Source organism: Staurois parvus, unplaced genomic scaffold, assembly GCF_062004578.1.
Source record: "Staurois parvus isolate SC_StPar_1 unplaced genomic scaffold, SC_StPar_1.0 ptg000879l, whole genome shotgun sequence".
NCBI classification, from domain to species: domain Eukaryota; kingdom Metazoa; phylum Chordata; class Amphibia; order Anura; family Ranidae; genus Staurois; species Staurois parvus.
Genome location: NW_028318675.1, coordinates 2,746,265 through 2,771,254, shown reverse-complemented (window position 1 = coordinate 2,771,254; position 24,990 = coordinate 2,746,265). Strand labels below are relative to the sequence as shown.

Below are 24,990 nucleotides of genomic sequence, written 5' to 3'. Positions count from 1 at the left end.
TGAAGCTCACCCTGGAGATCCTCAGCCTGCTGACTGGAGAGGTGAGTGTAATGAAGGGGTTAAATCTGACTGGGCTGTACACTGGGGGGTATTCAGAGTCACTTGAAGTCTTCTGATGTTCTGTAATCAATAACGACATCCACACAAGTACTATGAATACATAAAGTGTCCGGACTCTATGAGATTTGGTTATAGCACAAGATGGCGGCATTGGTTATAGAAGAGAACAATCTCAGCTTTCGTCCAATCAGTGAGACCCATGATTACCAGCATGCCACGCCCACTGACCACTAAATCCATGGGTGACATTTCCTGGTGGGTCAGTGAGCCTTACTAGTAAACCATTAGTGACTCTATTATATGACTTCTAGAAGGAGCTATAAATCTGACCCCATTGTCATCATATCATTGGATGGAGATGTCTGTCCTTTGCTGAGTCGGCACATTGTGGCCAATCCCTGGAGAATAAATCTAGAGCTGACCATAGAAGTGAGGGATTATGGGAGAGTGAGATTTATCTTTGTATCACACAGAACTGTACAGGAGTCATGAAGAAATCTACCGACAATGACACCAGAAGGAGATCTCATCGTATGACCACAAGATCCTCGAGAATCCAGAATCCCATCACCATCCCCCCACCTCCATCCCTGATCCCTACAAGACAGAAGACACAGAAGATTCTAGAAGTCACCAAGAAGATGATGGAGCTGCTGACAGGAGAGGTGAGCGGTGCCGGGAATTCTGGGACATTCTCCAGTAACAGACAAGGGATGTGTCTGGATGGTGACTGTATCATTGTGTGTGTCAGGTTCCTATAAGGTGTCAGGGTGTCACTGTCTATTTCTCCATGGAGGAGTGGGAGTATTTAGAAGGACACAAGGATCTCTACAAGGACGTCATGATGGACAATCAGCCGCCCCTCACATCACCGGGTAAGAGGAGACTTTATTGTAAAGGAGAGAGCAGTACGGAGGATCCACCTAGATCCCCCATCATCTGATAAACACATAGAAACAATGGATTCAGTCAGTGTGTGTGTTTCCTACAGATGGATCCAGTCATGGGAACCCACCAGAGAGATGTCCCCGTCCTCTGGATTCCCGGGATTCCACACAGGAAGGTCACACCATCCCTCACTATTACAAGGTTGGTGGGGTGGAGCATCTAGAACATGGACTTGTAAAGATGAATTGTGGATTTTTTATGTGACCTTATATTTTACAGATGACATTTTCTCTCATTTCCTTGATTTAGAGTGGAGATCCAATCGATATAGAATTTGAGGTGAAATCAGAAGAAGAAGAGGCGTATGTGAGGGATGATCAGCAATCTATGGAGGAGGATGGAATAACGGGGACATTTATAGAGGAGGACACTCCTACAGAGATCAGCACAGGTGGGTCATGAACACTAAATCCATTCCTCCACCCATACTGCTCACTGATTGGTCCAGAGTAGGGCGGTGACTAGGTGATATCAGCCTGTAATCCCCTGGTCACTTTCCTGAGCTGTGTTCCCCGTCCTGTATTCCTGGATTTCTCTCGGATAATCTTCCATCTCTGTGCTGCAGACACAATTTATGTATCTAGACTGGATTTATGGAGGTTCTGGGGTTCAGCTGGCAGCAAAATGTTGATTGTTACTCTAAGCATTGCATAATGTAGGCACCCAGGACATGTGACTGGGGTCTCCTGCCTTGTGCCTGACTCCTCCAGGGGACCTTCTCTGTTATCTGCTGGCTGTGCCGGGTGGAGGGATATGTCTGTAGTGTCTCAGACCCAAGTCACTGAGTGCAGTCTCAGGAGATGGGAGGCAGCGGTGTGGGACCTACATAGTTACATAGTTAGTCTGGCTGAAAAAAGACATCCATCTAGTTGTACCAATAAAAATAAAAGTTATAATCCGACACCCACAGCTGATCCACCAGAAGGCAAAAACCCAGCAAAGCACGATCCAATCTGCTCCTGCAGGGGAAAAATTCCTTCCTGATCCCCCGAGAGGCAATCGGATATTCCCTGGATCAACTTTCCCTATAAATGTTATATCCAGTTATATTCTGTGTATCCAAGAAAGAATCCAGGACTTTCCTACAGCAACCCCCCCTTATGTATTATACATGGAGATCATATCCCCCCTTATGTATTATACATGGAGATCATATCCCCCTTATGTATTATACATGGAGATCATACCCCCCTTATGTATTATACATGGAGATCATATCCCCCCTTATGTATTATACATGGAGATCATATCCCCCTTATGTATTATACATGGAGATCATACCCCCCTTATGTATTATACATGGAGATCATATCCCCCCTTATGTATTATACATGGAGATCATATCCCCCTTATGTATTATACATGGATATCATATCCCCCCTTATGTATTATACATGGAGATCATATCCCCCTTATGTATTATACATGGAGATCATACCCCCCTTATGTATTATACATGGAGATCATATCCCCCCTTATGTATTATACATGGAGATCATATCCCCCTTATGTATTATACATGGAGATCATACCCCCCTTATGTATTATACATGGAGATCATATCCCCCCTTATGTATTATACATGGAGATCATATCCCCCTTATGTATTATACATGGAGATCATATCCCCCTTATGTATTATACATGGATATCATATCCCCCCTTATGTATTATACATGGAGATCATATCCCCCTTATGTATTATACATGGAGATCATATCCCCCCTTATGTATTATACATGGTGATCATATCCCCCTTATGTATTATACATGGGGATCATATCCCCCCTTATGTATTATACATGGTGATCATATCCCCCTTATGTATTATACATGGAGATCATATCCCCCTTATGTATTATACATGGAGATCATATCCCCCTTATGTATTATACATGGAGATCATATCCCCCCTTATGTATTATACATGGTGATCATATCCCCCTTATGTATTATACATGGGGATCATATCCCCCCTTATGTATTATACATGGAGATCATATCCCCCCCTTATGTATTATACATGGAGATCATATCCCCCCCATATGTATTATACATGGAGATCATATCCCCCCTTATGTATTATACATGGAGATCATATCCCCCCTTATGTATTATACATGGAGATCATATCCCCCCTTATGTATTATACATGGAGATCATATCCCCCCTTATGTATTATACATGGAGATCATATCCCCCCTTATGTATTATACATGGAGATCATATCCCCCCTTATGTATTATACATGGAGATCATATCCCCCCTTATGTATTATACATGGAGATCATATCCCCCCTTATGTATTATACATGGAGATCATATCCCCCCTTATGTATTATACATGGAGATCATATCCCCCCTTATGTATTATACATGGAGATCATATCCCCCTTATGTATTATACATGGAGATCATATCCCCCCCTTATGTATTATACATGGAGATCATATCCCCCTTATGTATTATACATGGAGATCATATCCCCCCTTATGTATTATACATGGAGATCATATCCCCCCTTATGTATTATACATGGAGATCATATCCCCCCTTATGTATTATACATGGAGATCATATCCCCCCTTATGTATTATACATGGAGATCATATCCCCCTTATGTATTATATATGGAGATCATATCCCCCCCCCCTTATGTATTATACATGGAGATCATATCCCCCCTTATGTATTATACATGGAGATCATATCCCCCCTTATGTATTATACATGGAGATCATATCCCCCCTTATGTATTATACATGGAGATCATATTCCCCCTTATGTATTATACATGGAGATCATATCCCCCCTTATTTATTATACATGGTGATCATTTCCCCCTTATGTATTATACATGGAGATCATATCCCCCCTTATGTATTATACATGGAGATCATATCCCCCTTATGTATTATACATGGAGATCATATCCCCCCTTATGTATTATACATGGAGATCATATCCCCCCTTATGTATTATACATGGAGATCATATCCCCCCTTATGTATTATACATGGAGATCATATTCCCCCTTATGTATTATACATGGAGATCATATCCCCCTTATGTATTATACATGGAGATCATATCCCCCTTATGTATTATACATGGAGATCATATCCCCCCTTATGTATTATACATGGAGATCATATCCCCCTTATGTATTATACATGGAGATCATATCCCCCCTTATGTATTATACATGGAGATCATATCCCCCTTATGTATTATACATGGAGATCATATCCCCCCCTTATGTATTATACATGGAGATCATATCCCCCCCTTATGTATTATACATGGAGATCATATCCCCCCTTATGTATTATACATGGAGATCATATCCCCCCTTATGTATTATACATGGTGATCATATCCTCCCTTATGTATTATACATGGAGATCATATCCCCCCTTATGTATTATACATGGAGATCATATCCCCCTTATGTATTATACATGGAGATCATATCCCCCCTATGTATTATACATGGAGATCATATCCCCCCTTATGTATTATACATGGAGATCATATCTCCCCCTTATGTATTATACATGGAGATCATATCTCCCCCTTATGTATTATACATGGAGATCATATCCCCCCTTATGTATTATACATGGAGATCATATCCCCTCTTATGTATTATACATGGAGATCACATCCCCCCTTATGTATTATACATGGAGATCACATCCCCCTTATGTATTGTACATGGAGATCATATCCCCCCTTATGTATTATACATGGAGATCATATCCACCTTATGTATTATACATGGAGATCATATCCCCCCTTATGTATTATACATGGAGATCATATCCACCTTATGTATTATACATGGAGATCATATCCCCCCTTATGTATTATACATGGAGATCATATCCCCCCTTATGTATTATACATGGAGATCATATCCCCCCTTATGTATTATACATGGAGATCATATCCCCCCTTATGTATTATACATGGAGATCATATCCCCCCTTATGTATTATACATGGAGATCATATCCCCCCTTATGTATTATACATGGAGATCATATCCCCCTTATGTATTATATATGGAGATCATATCCCCCCTTATGTATTATACATGGAGATCATATCCCCCCTTATGTATTATACATGGAGATCATATCCCCCTTATGTATTATACATGGAGATCATACCCCCCTTATGTATTATACATGGAGATCATATCCCCCCTTATGTATTATACATGGAGATCATATCCCCCTTATGTATTATACATGGATATCATATCCCCCCTTATGTATTATACATGGAGATCATATCCCCCTTATGTATTATACATGGAGATCATACCCCCCTTATGTATTATACATGGAGATCATATCCCCCCTTATGTATTATACATGGAGATCATATCCCCCTTATGTATTATACATGGAGATCATACCCCCCTTATGTATTATACATGGAGATCATATCCCCCCTTATGTATTATACATGGAGATCATATCCCCCTTATGTATTATACATGGAGATCATATCCCCCTTATGTATTATACATGGATATCATATCCCCCCTTATGTATTATACATGGAGATCATATCCCCCTTATGTATTATACATGGAGATCATATCCCCCCTTATGTATTATACATGGTGATCATATCCCCCTTATGTATTATACATGGGGATCATATCCCCCCTTATGTATTATACATGGTGATCATATCCCCCTTATGTATTATACATGGAGATCATATCCCCCTTATGTATTATACATGGAGATCATATCCCCCTTATGTATTATACATGGAGATCATATCCCCCCTTATGTATTATACATGGTGATCATATCCCCCTTATGTATTATACATGGGGATCATATCCCCCCTTATGTATTATACATGGAGATCATATCCCCCCCTTATGTATTATACATGGAGATCATATCCCCCCCATATGTATTATACATGGAGATCATATCCCCCCTTATGTATTATACATGGAGATCATATCCCCCCTTATGTATTATACATGGAGATCATATCCCCCCTTATGTATTATACATGGAGATCATATCCCCCCTTATGTATTATACATGGAGATCATATCCCCCCTTATGTATTATACATGGAGATCATATCCCCCCTTATGTATTATACATGGAGATCATATCCCCCCTTATGTATTATACATGGAGATCATATCCCCCCTTATGTATTATACATGGAGATCATATCCCCCCTTATGTATTATACATGGAGATCATATCCCCCCTTATGTATTATACATGGAGATCATATCCCCCTTATGTATTATACATGGAGATCATATCCCCCCCTTATGTATTATACATGGAGATCATATCCCCCTTATGTATTATACATGGAGATCATATCCCCCCTTATGTATTATACATGGAGATCATATCCCCCCTTATGTATTATACATGGAGATCATATCCCCCCTTATGTATTATACATGGAGATCATATCCCCCCTTATGTATTATACATGGAGATCATATCCCCCTTATGTATTATATATGGAGATCATATCCCCCCCCCCTTATGTATTATACATGGAGATCATATCCCCCCTTATGTATTATACATGGAGATCATATCCCCCCTTATGTATTATACATGGAGATCATATCCCCCCTTATGTATTATACATGGAGATCATATTCCCCCTTATGTATTATACATGGAGATCATATCCCCCCTTATTTATTATACATGGTGATCATTTCCCCCTTATGTATTATACATGGAGATCATATCCCCCCTTATGTATTATACATGGAGATCATATCCCCCTTATGTATTATACATGGAGATCATATCCCCCCTTATGTATTATACATGGAGATCATATCCCCCCTTATGTATTATACATGGAGATCATATCCCCCCTTATGTATTATACATGGAGATCATATTCCCCCTTATGTATTATACATGGAGATCATATCCCCCTTATGTATTATACATGGAGATCATATCCCCCTTATGTATTATACATGGAGATCATATCCCCCCTTATGTATTATACATGGAGATCATATCCCCCTTATGTATTATACATGGAGATCATATCCCCCCTTATGTATTATACATGGAGATCATATCCCCCTTATGTATTATACATGGAGATCATATCCCCCCCTTATGTATTATACATGGAGATCATATCCCCCCCTTATGTATTATACATGGAGATCATATCCCCCCTTATGTATTATACATGGAGATCATATCCCCCCTTATGTATTATACATGGTGATCATATCCTCCCTTATGTATTATACATGGAGATCATATCCCCCTTATGTATTATACATGGAGATCATATCCCCCTTATGTATTATACATGGAGATCATATCCCCCCTATGTATTATACATGGAGATCATATCCCCCCTTATGTATTATACATGGAGATCATATCTCCCCCTTATGTATTATACATGGAGATCATATCTCCCCCTTATGTATTATACATGGAGATCATATCCCCCCTTATGTATTATACATGGAGATCATATCCCCTCTTATGTATTATACATGGAGATCACATCCCCCCTTATGTATTATACATGGAGATCACATCCCCCTTATGTATTGTACATGGAGATCATATCCCCCCTTATGTATTATACATGGAGATCATATCCACCTTATGTATTATACATGGAGATCATATCCCCCCTTATGTATTATACATGGAGATCATATCCACCTTATGTATTATACATGGAGATCATATCCCCCCTTATGTATTATACATGGAGATCATATCCCCCCTTATGTATTATACATGGAGATCATATCCCCCCTTATGTATTATACATGGAGATCATATCCCCCCTTATGTATTATACATGGAGATCATATCCCCCCTTATGTATTATACATGGAGATCATATCCCCCCTTATGTATTATACATGGAGATCATATCCCCCTTATGTATTATATATGGAGATCATATCCCCCCCCTTATGTATTATACATGGAGATCATATCCCCCCTTATGTATTATACATGGAGATCATATCCCCCCTTATGTATTATACATGGAGATCATATCCCCCCTTATGTATTATACATGGAGATCATATTCCCCCTTATGTATTATACATGGAGATCATATCCCCCCTTATTTATTATACATGGTGATCATATCCCCCTTATGTATTATACATGGAGATCATATCCCCCCCTTATGTATTATACATGGAGATCATATCCCCCCCTTATGTATTATACATGGAGATCATATCCCCCCTTATGTATTATACATGGAGATCATATCCCCCCTTATGTATTATACATGGTGATCATATCCTCCCTTATGTATTATACATGGTGATCATATCCCCCTTATGTATTATACATGGAGATCATATCCCCCTTATGTATTATACATGGAGATCATATCCCCCCTATGTATTATACATGGAGATCATATCCCCCCTTATGTATTATACATGGAGATCATATCTCCCCCTTATGTATTATACATGGAGATCATATCTCCCCCTTATGTATTATACATGGAGATCATATCTCCCCCTTATGTATTATACATGGAGATCATATCCCCCCTTATGTATTATACATGGAGATCATATCCCCCCTTATGTATTATACATGGAGATCATATCCCCTCTTATGTATTATACATGGAGATCACATCCCCCCTTATGTATTATACATGGAGATCACATCCCCCTTATGTATTGTACATGGAGATCATATCCCCCCTTATGTATTATACATGGAGATCATATCCACCTTATGTATTATACATGGAGATCATATCCCCCCTTATGTATTATACATGGAGATCATATCCACCTTATGTATTATACATGGAGATCATATCCCCCCTTATGTATTATACATGGAGATCATATCCACCTTATGTATTATACATGGAGATCATATCCCCCCTTATGTATTATACATGGAGATCATATCCCCCCCTTATGTATTATACATGGAGATCATATCCCCCCCTTATGTATTATACATGGAGATCATATCCCCCCCTTATGTATTATACATGGAGATCATATCCCCCCCTTATGTATTATACATGGAGATCATATCCCCCTTATGTATTATACATGGAGATCATATCCCCCCTTATGTATTATACATGGTGATCATATCCCCCTTATGTATTATACATGGGGATCATATCCCCCCTTATGTATTATACATGGAGATCATATCCCCCCCTTATGTATTATACATGGAGATCATATCCCCCCCTTATGTATTATACATGGAGATCATATCCCCCCTTATGTATTATACATGGAGATCATATCCCCCCTTATGTATTATACATGGAGATCATATCCCCCCTTATGTATTATACATGGAGATCATATCCCCCCTTATGTATTATACATGGAGATCATATCCCCCCTTATGTATTATACATGGAGATCATATCCCCCCTTATGTATTATACATGGAGATCATATCCCCCCTTATGTATTATACATGGAGATCATATCCCCCCTTATGTATTATACATGGAGATCATATCCCCCCTTATGTATTATACATGGAGATCATATCCCCCCTTATGTATTATACATGGAGATCATATCCCCCCTTATGTATTATACATGGAGATCATATCCCCCCTTATGTATTATACATGGAGATCATATCCCCCTTATGTATTATACATGGAGATCATATCCCCCCCTTATGTATTATACATGGAGATCATATCCCCCTTATGTATTATACATGGAGATCATATCCCCCCTTATGTATTATACATGGAGATCATATCCCCCCTTATGTATTATACATGGAGATCATATCCCCCCTTATGTATTATACATGGAGATCATATCCCCCTTATGTATTATATATGGAGATCATATCCCCCCCCCTTATGTATTATACATGGAGATCATATCCCCCCTTATGTATTATACATGGAGATCATATCCCCCCTTATGTATTATACATGGAGATCATATCCCCCCTTATGTATTATACATGGAGATCATATTCCCCCTTATGTATTATACATGGAGATCATATCCCCCCTTATTTATTATACATGGTGATCATATCCCCCCCTTATGTATTATACATGGAGATCATATCCCCCTTATGTATTATACATGGAGATCATATCCCCCTTATGTATTATACATGGAGATCATATTCCCCCTTATGTATTATACATGGAGATCATATCCCCCTTATGTATTATACATGGAGATCATATCCCCCCTTATGTATTATACATGGAGATCATATCCCCCCTTATGTATTATACATGGAGATCATATCCCCCTTATGTATTATACATGGAGATCATATCCCCCCCTTATGTATTATACATGGAGATCATATCCCCCCCTTATGTATTATACATGGAGATCATATCCCCCCTTATGTATTATACATGGAGATCATATCCCCCCTTATGTATTATACATGGTGATCATATCCTCCCTTATGTATTATACATGGAGATCATATCCCCCCTTATGTATTATACATGGAGATCATATCCCCCCTTATGTATTATACATGGAGATCATATCCCCCCTTATGTATTATACATGGAGATCATATTCCCCCTTATGTATTATACATGGAGATCATATCCCCCCTTATTTATTATACATGGTGATCATATCCCCCCCTTATGTATTATACATGGAGATCATATCCCCCTTATGTATTATACATGGAGATCATATCCCCCTTATGTATTATACATGGAGATCATATCCCCCTTATGTATTATACATGGAGATCATATCCCCCCTTATGTATTATACATGGAGATCATATCCCCCTTATGTATTATACATGGAGATCATATCCCCCCCTTATGTATTATACATGGAGATCATATCCCCCCCTTATGTATTATACATGGAGATCATATCCCCCCTTATGTATTATACATGGAGATCATATCCCCCCTTATGTATTATACATGGAGATCATATCCCCCCTTATGTATTATACATGGTGATCATATCCTCCCTTATGTATTATACATGGAGATCATATCCCCCCTTATGTATTATACATGGAGATCATATCCCCCCTTATGTATTATACATGGAGATCATATCCCCCTTATGTATTATACATGGAGATCATATCCCCCCTTATGTATTATACATGGAGATCATATCCCCCTTATGTATTATACATGGAGATCATATCCCCCCTATGTATTATACATGGAGATCATATCCCCCCTTATGTATTATACATGGAGATCATATCTCCCCCTTATGTATTATACATGGAGATCATATCTCCCCCTTATGTATTATACATGGAGATCATATCTCCCCCTTATGTATTATACATGGAGATCATATCCCCCCCTTATGTATTATACATGGAGATCATATCCCCCCTTATGTATTATACATGGAGATCATATCCCCTCTTATGTATTATACATGGAGATCATATCCCCCCTTATGTATTATACATGGAGATCACATCCCCCTTATGTATTGTACATGGAGATCATATCCCCCCTTATGTATTATACATGGAGATCATATCCACCTTATGTATTATACATGGAGATCATATCCCCCCTTATGTATTATACATGGAGATCATATCCACCTTATGTATTATACATGGAGATCATATCCCCCCTTATGTATTATACATGGAGATCATATCCCCCCTTATGTATTATACATGGAGATCATATCCCCCCTTATGTATTATACATGGAGATCATATCCCCCCTTATGTATTATACATGGAGATCATATCCCCCCCTTATGTATTATACATGGAGATCATATCCCCCCTTATGTATTGTACATGGAGATCATATCCCCCCTTATGTATTATACATGGAGATCATATCCACCTTATGTATTATACATGGAGATCATATCCCCCCTTATGTATTATACATGGAGATCATATCCACCTTATGTATTATACATGGAGATCATATCCCCCCTTATGTATTATACATGGAGATCATATCCCCCCTTATGTATTATACATGGAGATCATATCCCCCCTTATGTATTATACATGGAGATCATATCCCCCCTTATGTATTATACATGGAGATCATATCCCCCCTTATGTATTATACATGGAGATCATATCCCCCTTATGTATTATACATGGAGATCATATCCCCCCCTTATGTATTATACATGGAGATCATATCCCCCTTATGTATTATACATGGAGATCATATCCCCCCCTTATGTATTATACATGGAGATCATATCCCCCCTTATGTATTATACATGGAGATCATATCCCCCCTTATGTATTATACATGGAGATCATATCCCCCCTTATGTATTATACATGGAGATCATATCCCCCCTTATGTATTATACATGGAGATCATATCCCCCTTATGTATTATACATGGAGATCATATCCCCCCCTTATGTATTATACATGGAGATCATATCCCCCTTATGTATTATACATGGAGATCATATCCCCCCCTTATGTATTATACATGGAGATCATATCCCCCTTATGTATTATACATGGAGATCATATCCCCCCTTATGTATTATACATGGAGATCATATCCCCCCTTATGTATTATACATGGAGATCATATCCCCCTTATGTATTATACATGGAGATCATATCCCCCCCTTATGTATTATACATGGAGATCATATCCCTCCTTATGTATTATACATGGAGATCATATCCCCCTTATGTATTATACATGGTGATCATATCCTCCCTTATGTATTATACATGGAGATCATATCCCCCCTTATGTATTATACATGGAGATCATATCCCCCTTATGTATTATACATGGAGATCATATCCCCCCTATGTATTATACATGGAGATCATATCCCCCCTTATGTATTATACATGGAGATCATATCTCCCCCTTATGTATTATACATGGAGATCATATCTCCCCCTTATGTATTATACATGGAGATCATATCCCCCCCTTATGTATTATACATGGAGATCATATCCCCCCTTATGTATTATACATGGAGATCATATCCCCTCTTATGTATTATACATGGAGATCACATCCCCCCTTATGTATTATACATGGAGATCACATCCCCCTTATGTATTGTACATGGAGATCATATCCCCCCTTATGTATTATACATGGAGATCATATCCACCTTATGTATTATACATGGAGATCATATCCCCCCTTATGTATTATACATGGAGATCATATCCCCCCTTATGTATTATACATGGAGATCATATCCCCCCCTTATGTATTATACATGGAGATCATATCCCCCCTTATGTATTATACATGGAGATCATATCCCCCCTTATGTATTATACATGGAGATCATATCCCCCCTTATGTATTATACATGGAGATCATATCCCCCCTTATGTATTATACATGGAGATCATATCCCCCCTTATGTATTATTCACGGAGATCATATCCCCCTTATGTATTATACATGGAGATCATATCCCCCCTTATGTATTATACATGGAGATCACATCCCCTCTTATGTATTATACATGGAGATCACATCCCCCCTTATGTATTATACATGGAGATCATATCCCCCCTTATGTATTATACATGGTGATCATATCCCCCCTTATGTATTATACATGGAGATCATATCCCCCCTTATGTATTATACATGGAGATCATATCCCCCTTATGTATTATACATGGAGATCATATCCCCCCCTTATGTATTATACATGGAGATCATATCCCCCCTTATGTATTATACATGGAGATCATATCCCCCTTATGTATTATACATGGAGATCATATCCCCCCCCTTATGTATTATACATGGAGATCATATCCCCCCCTTATGTATTATACATGGAGATCATATCCCCCCTTATGTATTATACATGGAGATCATATCCCCCCCTTATGTATTATACATGGAGATCATATCCCCCCTTATGTATTATACATGGAGATCATATCCCCCTTATGTATTATACATGGAGATCATATCCCCCCCCTTATGTATTATACATGGAGATCATATCCCCCTTATGTATTATACATGGAGATCATATCCCCCTTATGTATTATACATGGTGATCATATCCCCCCTTATGTATTATACATGGAGATCATATCCCCCTTATGTATTATATATGGAGATCATATCCCCCCTTATGTATTATACATGGAGATCATATCCCCCTTATGTATTATACATGGAGATCATATCCCCCTCTTATGTATTATACATGGAGATCATATCCCCCCTTATGTATTATACATGGAGATCATATCCCCCCTTATGTATTATACATGGAGATCATATCCCCCCTTATGTATTATACATGGAGATCATATCCCCCTTAATCTCCTCTTCTCAGTAGAGAATACATTCAGTTCCTCTAATCTTTCCTCATAGCTGATCTCCTCCATGCCTCGTATCAGTTTGGTTGCCCTTCTCTGTACTTTCTCCAGTTCCCCAATGTTCTTTTTGTGAATTAGAGCCCAAAACTGAACTGCATATTCGAGATGAGGTATTACTAATGATTTGTACCCGGGGGGAGGGGGGGGATATCTCTCTCTCTGGAGTCTATACCTCTCCTAATACAAGAGAGGATTTTGCTCACTTTAGAACCCGCAGCTTTTCATTGCTGCCATTATTAGGCTGGTAATTTACCAGAACCCCAGATCCTTCTCCACCATTGACCCCCCCCCAGATCCTTTACCATTGACCCATCCAGATCCTTCTCCACAATTGCCCCCAGATCCTTCTCCACCATTGTCCCCCCAAATCCTTCACCATTGTCCCCCCAAATCCTTCTCCACCATTGACCCCCCCAGACCCTTCTCCACCATTAATCCCCCCAGTTGTACCCCCCTAGTATGTATGATGCATATTCTTAGCCCCCCCAAGTGCAGAGCCTTACATTTATCACCATTAGCCCCCATTGGCCCCATAGTCCCCCAATTACACAGAGCATTGAGGTCGGCTTGTAAGTTGGAGACATCCTGTAAGGACGTTATTCCCCGGCACAGCTTGGTGTCATCTGCAAAGACTGGAATGGGATTTATAATCTCACACCCCATATTGTTTATATATATATTAATAAGGGTCCCAACACTGAACCTTGGGGTACCCCACTAATAACACTGAACCTTGGGGTACCCCACTAATAACACTGACCCCTGGAGTACACCACTAATAACACTGACCCTTGGGGTACCCCACTAATAACACTGAACCTTGGGGTACCCCACTAATAACACTGAACCCTGGGGTACCCCACTAATAACACTGACCCTTGGGGTACCCCACTAATAACACTGAACCTTGGGGTACCCCACTAATAACACTGAACCTAGGGGTACCCCACTAATAACACTGAACCTAGGGGTACCCCACTAATAACACTGAACCTTGGGGTACCCCACTAATAACACTGAACCTTGGGGTACCCCACTAATAACACTGAACCTTGGGGTACCCCACTAATAACACTGAACCTTGGGGTACACCACTAATAACACTGAACCTTGGGGTACACCACTGACACCCCCAGACCATTCAGAGTATGAATCATTAACCACTACTCTCTGAATACGATCTTTAAGCCAGTTTTCTATCCATTTACATTCAGATTTTTCCAGCACGTAGACTTTACCTTACACATTAGCCGTGTGTGGGTAACTGTGTCCAAGTATACCACGTCCACCGCCACCCCTCTGTCCAAGTATACCACGTCCCCCACCATCGCTCTGTCCAAGTATACCACGTCCCCCACCACCGCTCTGTCCAAGTATACCACGTCCACCGCCACCCCTCTGTCCAAGTGTACCACGTCCACCGCCACCGCTCTGTCCAAGTATACCACGTCCACCGCCACCCCTCTGTCCAAGTGTACCACGTCCACCGCCACCCCTCTGTCCAAAGATACCACGTCCACCGTCACCCCTCTGTCCAAGTATACCACATCCACAGCCACCCCTCTGTCCAAGGATACCACGTCCACCGCCACCCCTCTCTCCAAGTATACCACAACCACCACCACCCCTCTGTCCAAGTATACCACATCCAGCGCCACCTCTCTGTCCAAGTATACCACGTCCCCCACCACCGCTCTGTCCAAGTATACCACGTCCACCGCCACCCCTCTGTCCAAGTATACCACGTCCACCGCCACCCCTCTGGCCAAGGATTTGTTAACCTCCAATCTAACCTGTTTCATGATGGGTTTAATCCCATCTCACCTCTACATGTTGTCTACAGTACAAATTTAAGCTTCCACTGATTACAGAATACTAATACTGAGAGTCCTGACCCTTATACTATATAACTTGTACATTACATACTCCTGACCCCTGCACTATATACTCTATGTTGTACATTACATACTCCTGACCCCTGCACTATATACTCTATGTTGTACATTACATACTCCTGACCCCTGCACTATATACTCTGTGTTGTACATTACATACTCCTGACCCCTGCACTATATACTCTATGTTATACATTACATACTCCTGACCCTGCACTATATACTCTATGTTGTACATTACATACTCCTGACCCCTACACTATATAATCTATGTTGTACATTACGTACTCCTGACCCCTACACTATATACTCTATGTTGTACATTACGTACTCCTGACCCCTGCACTATATACTCTGTTGTACATTACATACTCCTGACCCCTGCACTATATACTCTATGTTGTACATTACATACTCCTGACCCCTGCACTATATACTCTATGTTGTACATTACATACTCCTGACCCCTGCACTATATACTCTATGTTGTACATTACATACTCCTGACCCCTGCACTATATACTCTATGTTGTACATTACATACTCCTGACCCCTGCACTATATACTTTATGTTGTACATTACATACTCCTGACCCCTGCACTATATACTCTATGTTGTACATTACATACTCCTGACCCCTGCACTATATACTCTATGTTGTACATTACATACTCCTGACCCCTGCACTATATACTCTATGTTGTACATTACTTACTCCTGACCCCTGCACTATATACTCTATGTAGTACATTACATACTCCTGACCCCTGCACTATATACTCTATGTTGTACATTACATACTCCTGACCCCTGCACTATATACTCTATGTTGTACATTACATACTCCTGACCCCTGCACTATATACTCTATGTTGTACATTACATACTCCTGACCCCTGCACTATATACTCTATGTTGTACATTACATACTCCTGACCCCTGCACTATATACTCTATGTTGTACATTATATACCCCTGACCCCTGCACTATATACTCTATGTTGTACATTACATACTCCTGACCCCTGCACTAAATACTCTATGTTGTACATTACATACTCCTGACCCCTGCACTATATACTCTATGTTGTACATTATATACCCCTGACCCCTGCACTATATACTCTATGTTGTACATTACATACTCCTGACCCCTGCACTATATACTCTATGTTGTACATTACATACTCCTGACCCCTGCACTATATACTCTATGTTGTACATTATATACCCCTGACCCCTGCACTATATACTCTATGTTGTACATTACATACTCCTGACCCCTGCACTATATACTTTATGTTGTACATTACATACTCCTGACCCCTGCACTATATACTCTGTGTTGTACATTACATACTCCTGACCCCTGCACTATATACTCTATGTTGTACATTCCATAGTCCTGACCCCTGCACTATATACTCTATGTTGTACATTACATACTCCTGACTTCTGCTCTCCCCCCTCCCCCCACTGCTATATATACACATAATATGGATTCTCTTTTGTTCCCCCATTTCCTCCCAGCTGGACATTTTATATCGGATGATGTGATTGGAGCACAGACTTTTATATGGTGATAATAATGTGATAACATCCACCAACTTTGGACCCTTAAACAGAAAGTGATAATGAGGGAGGAGTCAATACCCCAATGATGGTGGTCTTCAGGATCAGTCCAGTCTTCATCTTGGCTGTTCTCCCCCCATCCTCACTCTCTGACCTCTGGTGGGGCTCAGCCCCGCTGTTCTTCATGACTAAATCATGGACTAAATAAGGAAGTGCAGTACTTCTTGTGTTGGGAAGATGGCGATGAGTGATAGAGGGGGTGGGGACCCTCGTCCTATAATCCCCTCATCATTGTCCCTCCTATAAAAGACAGTTCTGGTTGTTTCCTCACTCTCTGACTAAGGTCCATGAATAAAGAAATGACCTGGTAGGAGATCAGAGGAGCCATTTCCTAGTTCCCTTGAGGGTGGAATTGTAAGCTCCTCAGAGACCAAGCTGCCTGATGTGGGCGGAGTCCTGGTTTGGGGGAACCAATCCGCTCCTGTCTAGTAATCCTCTTTGTCTTTGTATTTTAGTCCATGGCCGGGAGATGAGGAAAACCTCCGAGGATTGTCTCACTTTGTCTCCAGACTGGAAAGTAGAAGATGAGGACATCACACAGTATAGTCCAGGAGAAAACCCGGCTCCCTCCAATGTCCATCCGGCACCACCCAGTGTAGATGGACCATCGGATTCCTCGTATCCTGAGGAACCTCAGACTGTGCGGGACTGGGCCGGCCTTCCAACAGGGAAGAGCTTCTCCTGTACTGAGTGCGGGAAAGGATTCCGTTATAAATCCAGACTTAATAGGCATAAAAGATCTCACACAGGGGAGAAGCCGTATTCTTGTCCTGAGTGCGGGAAATGTTTTTCAAGGAAGTCTACTCTTTACACACATCAGAGATCTCACACGGGGGAGAAGCCGTATTCTTGTCTTGAGTGCTGGAAATGTTTTTCAGAGATGTCTATACTTCATAAACATCAGAGATCTCACACGGGAGAGAAGCCATATTCCTGTCCTGAGTGTGGGAAATGTTTTTCAAAGAAGTCTAATCTTTACGCACATCAGAGATCTCACACGGGGAAGAAGCTGTATTCTTGTCCTGAGTGTGGGAAATGTTTTTCAGAGAAGTGCATTCTTCAAACACATCAGAGATCTCACACAGGGGAGAAGCCGTATTCTTGTCCTGAGTGCGGGAAATGTTTTTCAATGAAGTCCAATCTTTACAGACATCAGAGATCTCACACGGGAGAGAAGCCATATTCCTGTCCTGCGTGTGGGAAATGTTTTTCAAGGAAGTCCCATCTTTACACACATCAGAGATCTCACACGGGGGAGAAGCCGTATTCTTGTCTTGAGTGCAGGAAATGTTTTTCAGAGAAGTCCATTCTTCAAACACATCAGAGATCTCACACAGGGGAGAAGCCGTATTCTTGTCCTGAGTGCGGGAAATGTTTTTCAAGGAAGTCCCATCTTTACACACATCAGAGATCTCACACAGGGGAGAAGCCGTATTCTTGTCTTGAGTGCAGGAAATGTTTTTCAGATAAGTCCAGTCTTCACAGACATCAGAGACTTCACACGGGGGTGAAGCCACTTTCCTTTCCTGAGTGAGGGAAATGTTCCTCACTGAAGTCCTGTCTTCCTGTACATCAGGGGTCCCACACAACCCTGGAGGTGTATTAGTGCCTTGAGTGCGGGAAATGTCTTCTAGATGAATGTTGCTGGACATCCCAGCTCTCATGTGGGGAAGAAGCACACCCTGATATACACCTCAGATATACTCCATGGCTGATCTTCATCATGGAAGAAACAGTTCATAAGGAGATCAGAGGTCCCCAAAGACATGGATGAAGTGTGGGACTGGGTTGGCCATTGATAGCAGGGTAAGAATAAAAATGGAGGCCTGACCAAGAGCACTGGGCTAACTTTTCATTGGGGTGCAGCCTATATGCTAGCGATGGTTTGCACCTAATTGGAAGGGGGTCTGCTGTGCTGGGGGAGGGGTTTATGGGAAGGCTGGAGGAATATATAAACTAGGATGGAGGGGGAGGGAGAATTCGATTTATAATGAGGAAGACAGATCAGACGGGTCAGTACTTATTGGGGGGTGGAATGGGGAAAGATGGGGGGAGGGCTATGACAGATGGTAAGAAGGTTCCCATGTTACAAATAACCAGTGGAATTGGTACCATTTGTATGAAAATAAAAAATACACAAAATCCATGTGAACAAGGTGTCGGTGAATGAACAAGGTGTCGGTGAATGGACAAGGTGTCAGTGAATGAAAGTGTTTGTTCCCCAATACCAGAAGTGTGCCCAGCACAATAGGTGAGTTGGAAGGTTTGGTGCATGAAGAGAACTAGGATTGAATTGGTATTGCTGAATCTTGGCTTCATTCCTCACATGACTGGGCCATTCATATTCCTGGCTAGGTTCTCTTTCGGAGAGACGGGGGAAATAGGAAAGGTGGTGGTGTCTGTCTCTGTGTGAGAAGTGATCTCAGAGCGAGTGTGAAAGAGGACCTAGTTGATGGAGAGTGTGATGAGGCTGAAGTATTATGGGTGGAACTGCACATGGGGGGGCGGTACTACAAAGGTCATCATTGGAGTTTGTTATAGGCCTCCCAGTGTTAATGAGGAGGTGGAGACTCCGCTCCTCCCACAGACGGAAAGGGCTGGGACAGTGATAATAATGGGGGATGGTAACTACCCGGATAGTGACTGGAGTAATGGGACTGCAGGAACAGTTAAAGGGCAAACATTTTTAAACCTACTACAGGACAATTTTATGGTCCAGTTCATAGAGGCCCCAACTAGGAATGATGCTCTGCTGGACCTGGTCATCTCCAACCATGAAGAGCTTATTACGAATGTCCATATAAAAGAACATCTGGGTAGCAGTGACCATAACATGATTTCATTTATTGTTAGCTGTAAACAGCGAGCACATACGGGAAAAATAAAAATGCTCAACTTTAAGAGAGCTAATTTTCCAAGGCTGAGAGATGCTCTCCAAGACTTAGACTGGGAGGGAATATTGGCATCGATGAACACAACACAGAAATGGGAGTTCTTCAAAAAGACTGTATGTGACCACACTGCAAAATATATTCCCATGAGCAACAAGTATAAAAGGCTACAAATCCAACCTATGTGGCTTACGGCCAAAGTTACAAAAGCGATAGATAATAAGAAAAGAGCTTTTATTAAATATAACAATGAAGGAACGCGATCATCGTTTACACATTACAAAGAATAGAACAGAATATGCAAAAAGGAAATAAAGGCGCAAAAACTGAAAACAAACGACAGAAAGATATCAGGACGACCCCAAAACATTCCTCCAATCTATGAATAGTAGAAAGGTCCGGTCCCAGCATGTAGGCCCTTTACAGAACCATCTAGAGGGGGGGGGACAAAGAGAAGGACAATGTATGAAATCCCTTCTTCAGCTCTGTATACAAAGGAGCATGGGGGGGCTCTTGTCCATAATGGGGGGTGGTACTGACACCCCCCAGATGATCCACATTGGCTCACAATTGATATGATCCAGAAATATTTGTACAGAATAAAGGTGAATAAAGCCCCTGGACCGGATGGCAGACACCCACGGGGGCCTTAAAGAATTCAGCTCTGTCATCTCACAGCCATTGTTTCTCATTGTTAGGGACTCTTTAATGACTGGCATAGTACCACTGGATTGGTGTAAGGCCAATGTGGGGCCAATATTTATAAAGGGGACAAAATCTTTCCCAAGTAATTATAGAGCTGTTAGTGTAACTTCTATTGTTGGGAAGATACTGGAGAGTTTAACCCCTCCCCCTACTGAGGATTTACCCCCCTTAATGACCACGCCTCTTTTTGCTTTCGGTGCTGCACTAGTTCAACTGATAATTGCGCGGTCATGCAATGCTGCACCCAAATGAAATTTATGTCCTTTTTTTCACATAAATAGAACTTTCTTTCAGAGGTATTTGATCACCTGTGCACTTTTTATTTTTTGCACTATAAACAAAAAAAGACAAAAAATTTTGAAAAAAAAACAATATTTTTTTACTTTTGGCTATAAAAAATATATAGTAAACTCAAAGTTAGTTATAAATTTAGGCCAAAATGTATTCTGCTCCATGTTTTTGGTAAAAAATCCCAATGAGTGTATATTGATTGCTTTGTGTGATAGTTATAGCGTCTACAAACTATGGGAGAGATAATGGAATTTACACCATTTTTTACTATACAGCACTGCACTAGTGTTACTGACAATTGCGCGGTCATGCAATACGGTACATAAATGAACATGTAACTAAACTCTTCTTTAAACATAGATGAATCTATCCCAATATACAATAAAATAAAATAAATTGTAAAATAAAAATCCCAAAAAATTATATATCAAACTAAATGTCCCAAAATATAAAAGTCCAAAATGTCTCTGTAAAGATGTCTTTCCAAATTCCAGAGCAAACTCGTATCATCTTTAATCATCCAGTATGGAAATTCCAAAATTCTTCATGAACCTCAAAAAAATAAACTTCTGATAGTGTATTACCTTTATACTGAACATACATGTAAAATAGTGAAAGAACCGTGTATCATGCCAACTGCATACCGTGAGCTCACACGTGAAAAACAATTCCTCTACCAATATATCAATCTCTGAATATGTAAATACACTCGTGACAAGAATCAGAAGAGTGACCATTCCAAGTCCAAACCATGAAACGTGATCACCTCCAAATAGTGAGGATGGAGAATAACCCAAATCTCTAATAGTGAGCTCTACAAACTCAATAATAGTGAACAATAAAGTGCTCTCCTCCAACTGGTGCAACAATGGATCATTCCCCTCTGGAAATAAATCCCAGGCTTTCAGGGGATAGTCGCACTCTCCAGGCTTCCTAATGTTCCTGTTGGCACTCTTCCATATTCCTCATCAGGTGAGATAGGAGACAATCAGCGCTATATAGTAACAGAAGTCAATATTTATTGAATATCTTACATTACAATTGAAGAATATCAGCTTCCAGCATTCAGAACAGCTCAGGTGTAGTCCTATGTATAGAGAACCGCATGTTCCCACTTCCAAAATGGCTGCAATTGCACTTCTGGTTTTGCGTGAGTTCTTCAGACGTTGCGTTTGCTGACGCGTTTCATCACTTCCTGGAATTTTTCACAAGAGATCAAGATGTCTGAGAGGTGGTTCCTTATATTCTGTCCCACATCAAGGGCAGGAAATCGAAACCGCCATCTTACTATATGGAAAAACGGTGGCATGTATATCTTTATTCCCATTCCCTATACAAGCACTGCAATCCCTATATGAACACTGCAATCCCTATACAAGCACTGCAATCCCTATACGAGCACTGCAATCCCTATATGAGCACTACAATCCCTATATGAACACTGAAATCCCTGTACAAGCACTGCAATCCCTATACGAACACTGCAATCCCTGTACGAGCACTGCAATCCCTATACGAACACTACAATCCCTATACGAGCACTGCAATCCCTGTACAAACACTGCAATCCCTATACGAGCACTGCAATCCCTATACGAACACTGCAATCCCTATACGAGCACTGCAATCCCTATACGAGCACTGCAATCCCTATACAAACACTGCAATCCCTATACGAGCACTGCAATCCCTATACGAACACTGCAATCCCTGTACGAACACTGCAATCCCTATACAAACACTGCAATCCCTATACGAACACTGAAATCACACAGCATCTATACTAGAAACATATACTGTGAATCCAACTAAATAGTAGCAATGTATATACACCCTTCTTATATAATATATAAATATATAACAGACCAATATTCTATACAATGACAATCTTATACCCCCTATGGTGATGACTCCCTCTACTGGTCAATCTATGCATTCCCAGATCAATACATTCTACATCTACTCACACACAAACTAAACCTGATCCATATCCCCCTAACTATCTCATAAAAATGAGGATAAATATGATATATAATAAAATAAATTAACTAAAATATAATATATAAATAAAATCAACCCCTAAAAACACTAAAAGTTAATATAAAATCTACCAAATACACAAACGGTTTCACTATTTTACATGTATGTTCAGTATAAAGGTAATACACTATCAGAAGTTTATTTTTTTGAGGTTCACAAAGAATTTTGGAATTTCCATACTGGATGATTACAGAGTGATACGAGTTTGCTTTGGAATTTGAAAAGACATCTTTACAGAGACATTTTGGACATTTATTTTTTGGGACATTTAGTTTGATATATAATAATATTGTTTGGAATTTTTATTTTATTTTACAATTTATTTTATTGTAAATTGTATTTATGTATTATTTTATTGTATATTGGGATGGATTCATCTATGTTTAAAGAAGAGTTTAGTTACATGTACACATACTTTCAAGGGTGAAAGTTTACTTTCCTTTGGGTATAGTAGATATTTTTGTAGGTGATAGGGTGCGGAATTCTGTTTATTGATTATTGTGTACGTAAATGAAATTTGCATCCTTTTTTTCACACAAATAGTTTTCCCTTAGTGGTCATTGATCACCTGTGCACTTCTTATTTTCTGCTCTATAAACAAAAAAAGACCGGAATTTTTTAATAAAAACAATATTTTCTCATTTATATCATAACAAATATCAAAAAAAATTAAATTTCATCATAAATTTAGGCCAAAATGTATTCTACTACATGTTTGTGTTAAAAAAAATTCCCAATAAGTGTATATTGATTGCTTTGTGATAGTTATATCGTCTACAAACTATGGGATAGATAATGGAATTTACACAGCTTTTACTTTCTGACTGCCCATCACATTTCTTGAGGTGCTAAAATACCAGGATAGTACAAACACCCCCAAATGACCCCTTTTCAGAAAGTAGACACCCTAAGCTGTCTGCTGAGAGGCATATTGAGACCATGGAAGATTTATTTTTTTCCACAAGTTTTTGGAAATTTGTTTTTTTTCCACAAAGTTGTAACTTAAATTATATATTTGTCACACAAGCCATGGTTATATGTGGAATTACACTCCGAAATACATTCTGCTACTTCTACCAAGTATGGGAATACCACATGTGTGAGACTTTTTGGGAGCCTAGCCAC

At 40.0% G+C, this 24,990-nt stretch overlaps 1 protein-coding gene across 1 annotated transcript in view; it reads left to right on the top strand.

Moving 5' to 3' along the window:
* Positions 1-201: 201 nt before the first annotated feature.
* LOC149443054 (uncharacterized) overlaps positions 202-24,990 on the top strand; it is a 64,020-nt gene continuing 39,231 nt past the window's right edge. The window contains exons 1-2 of the mRNA XM_089655980.1: positions 202-250; positions 18,394-19,468. Of these exons, the coding sequence (XP_089512106.1) occupies positions 202-250; positions 18,394-19,468 (1,124 nt within the window). The remainder of the gene's footprint in view (positions 251-18,393; positions 19,469-24,990) is intronic.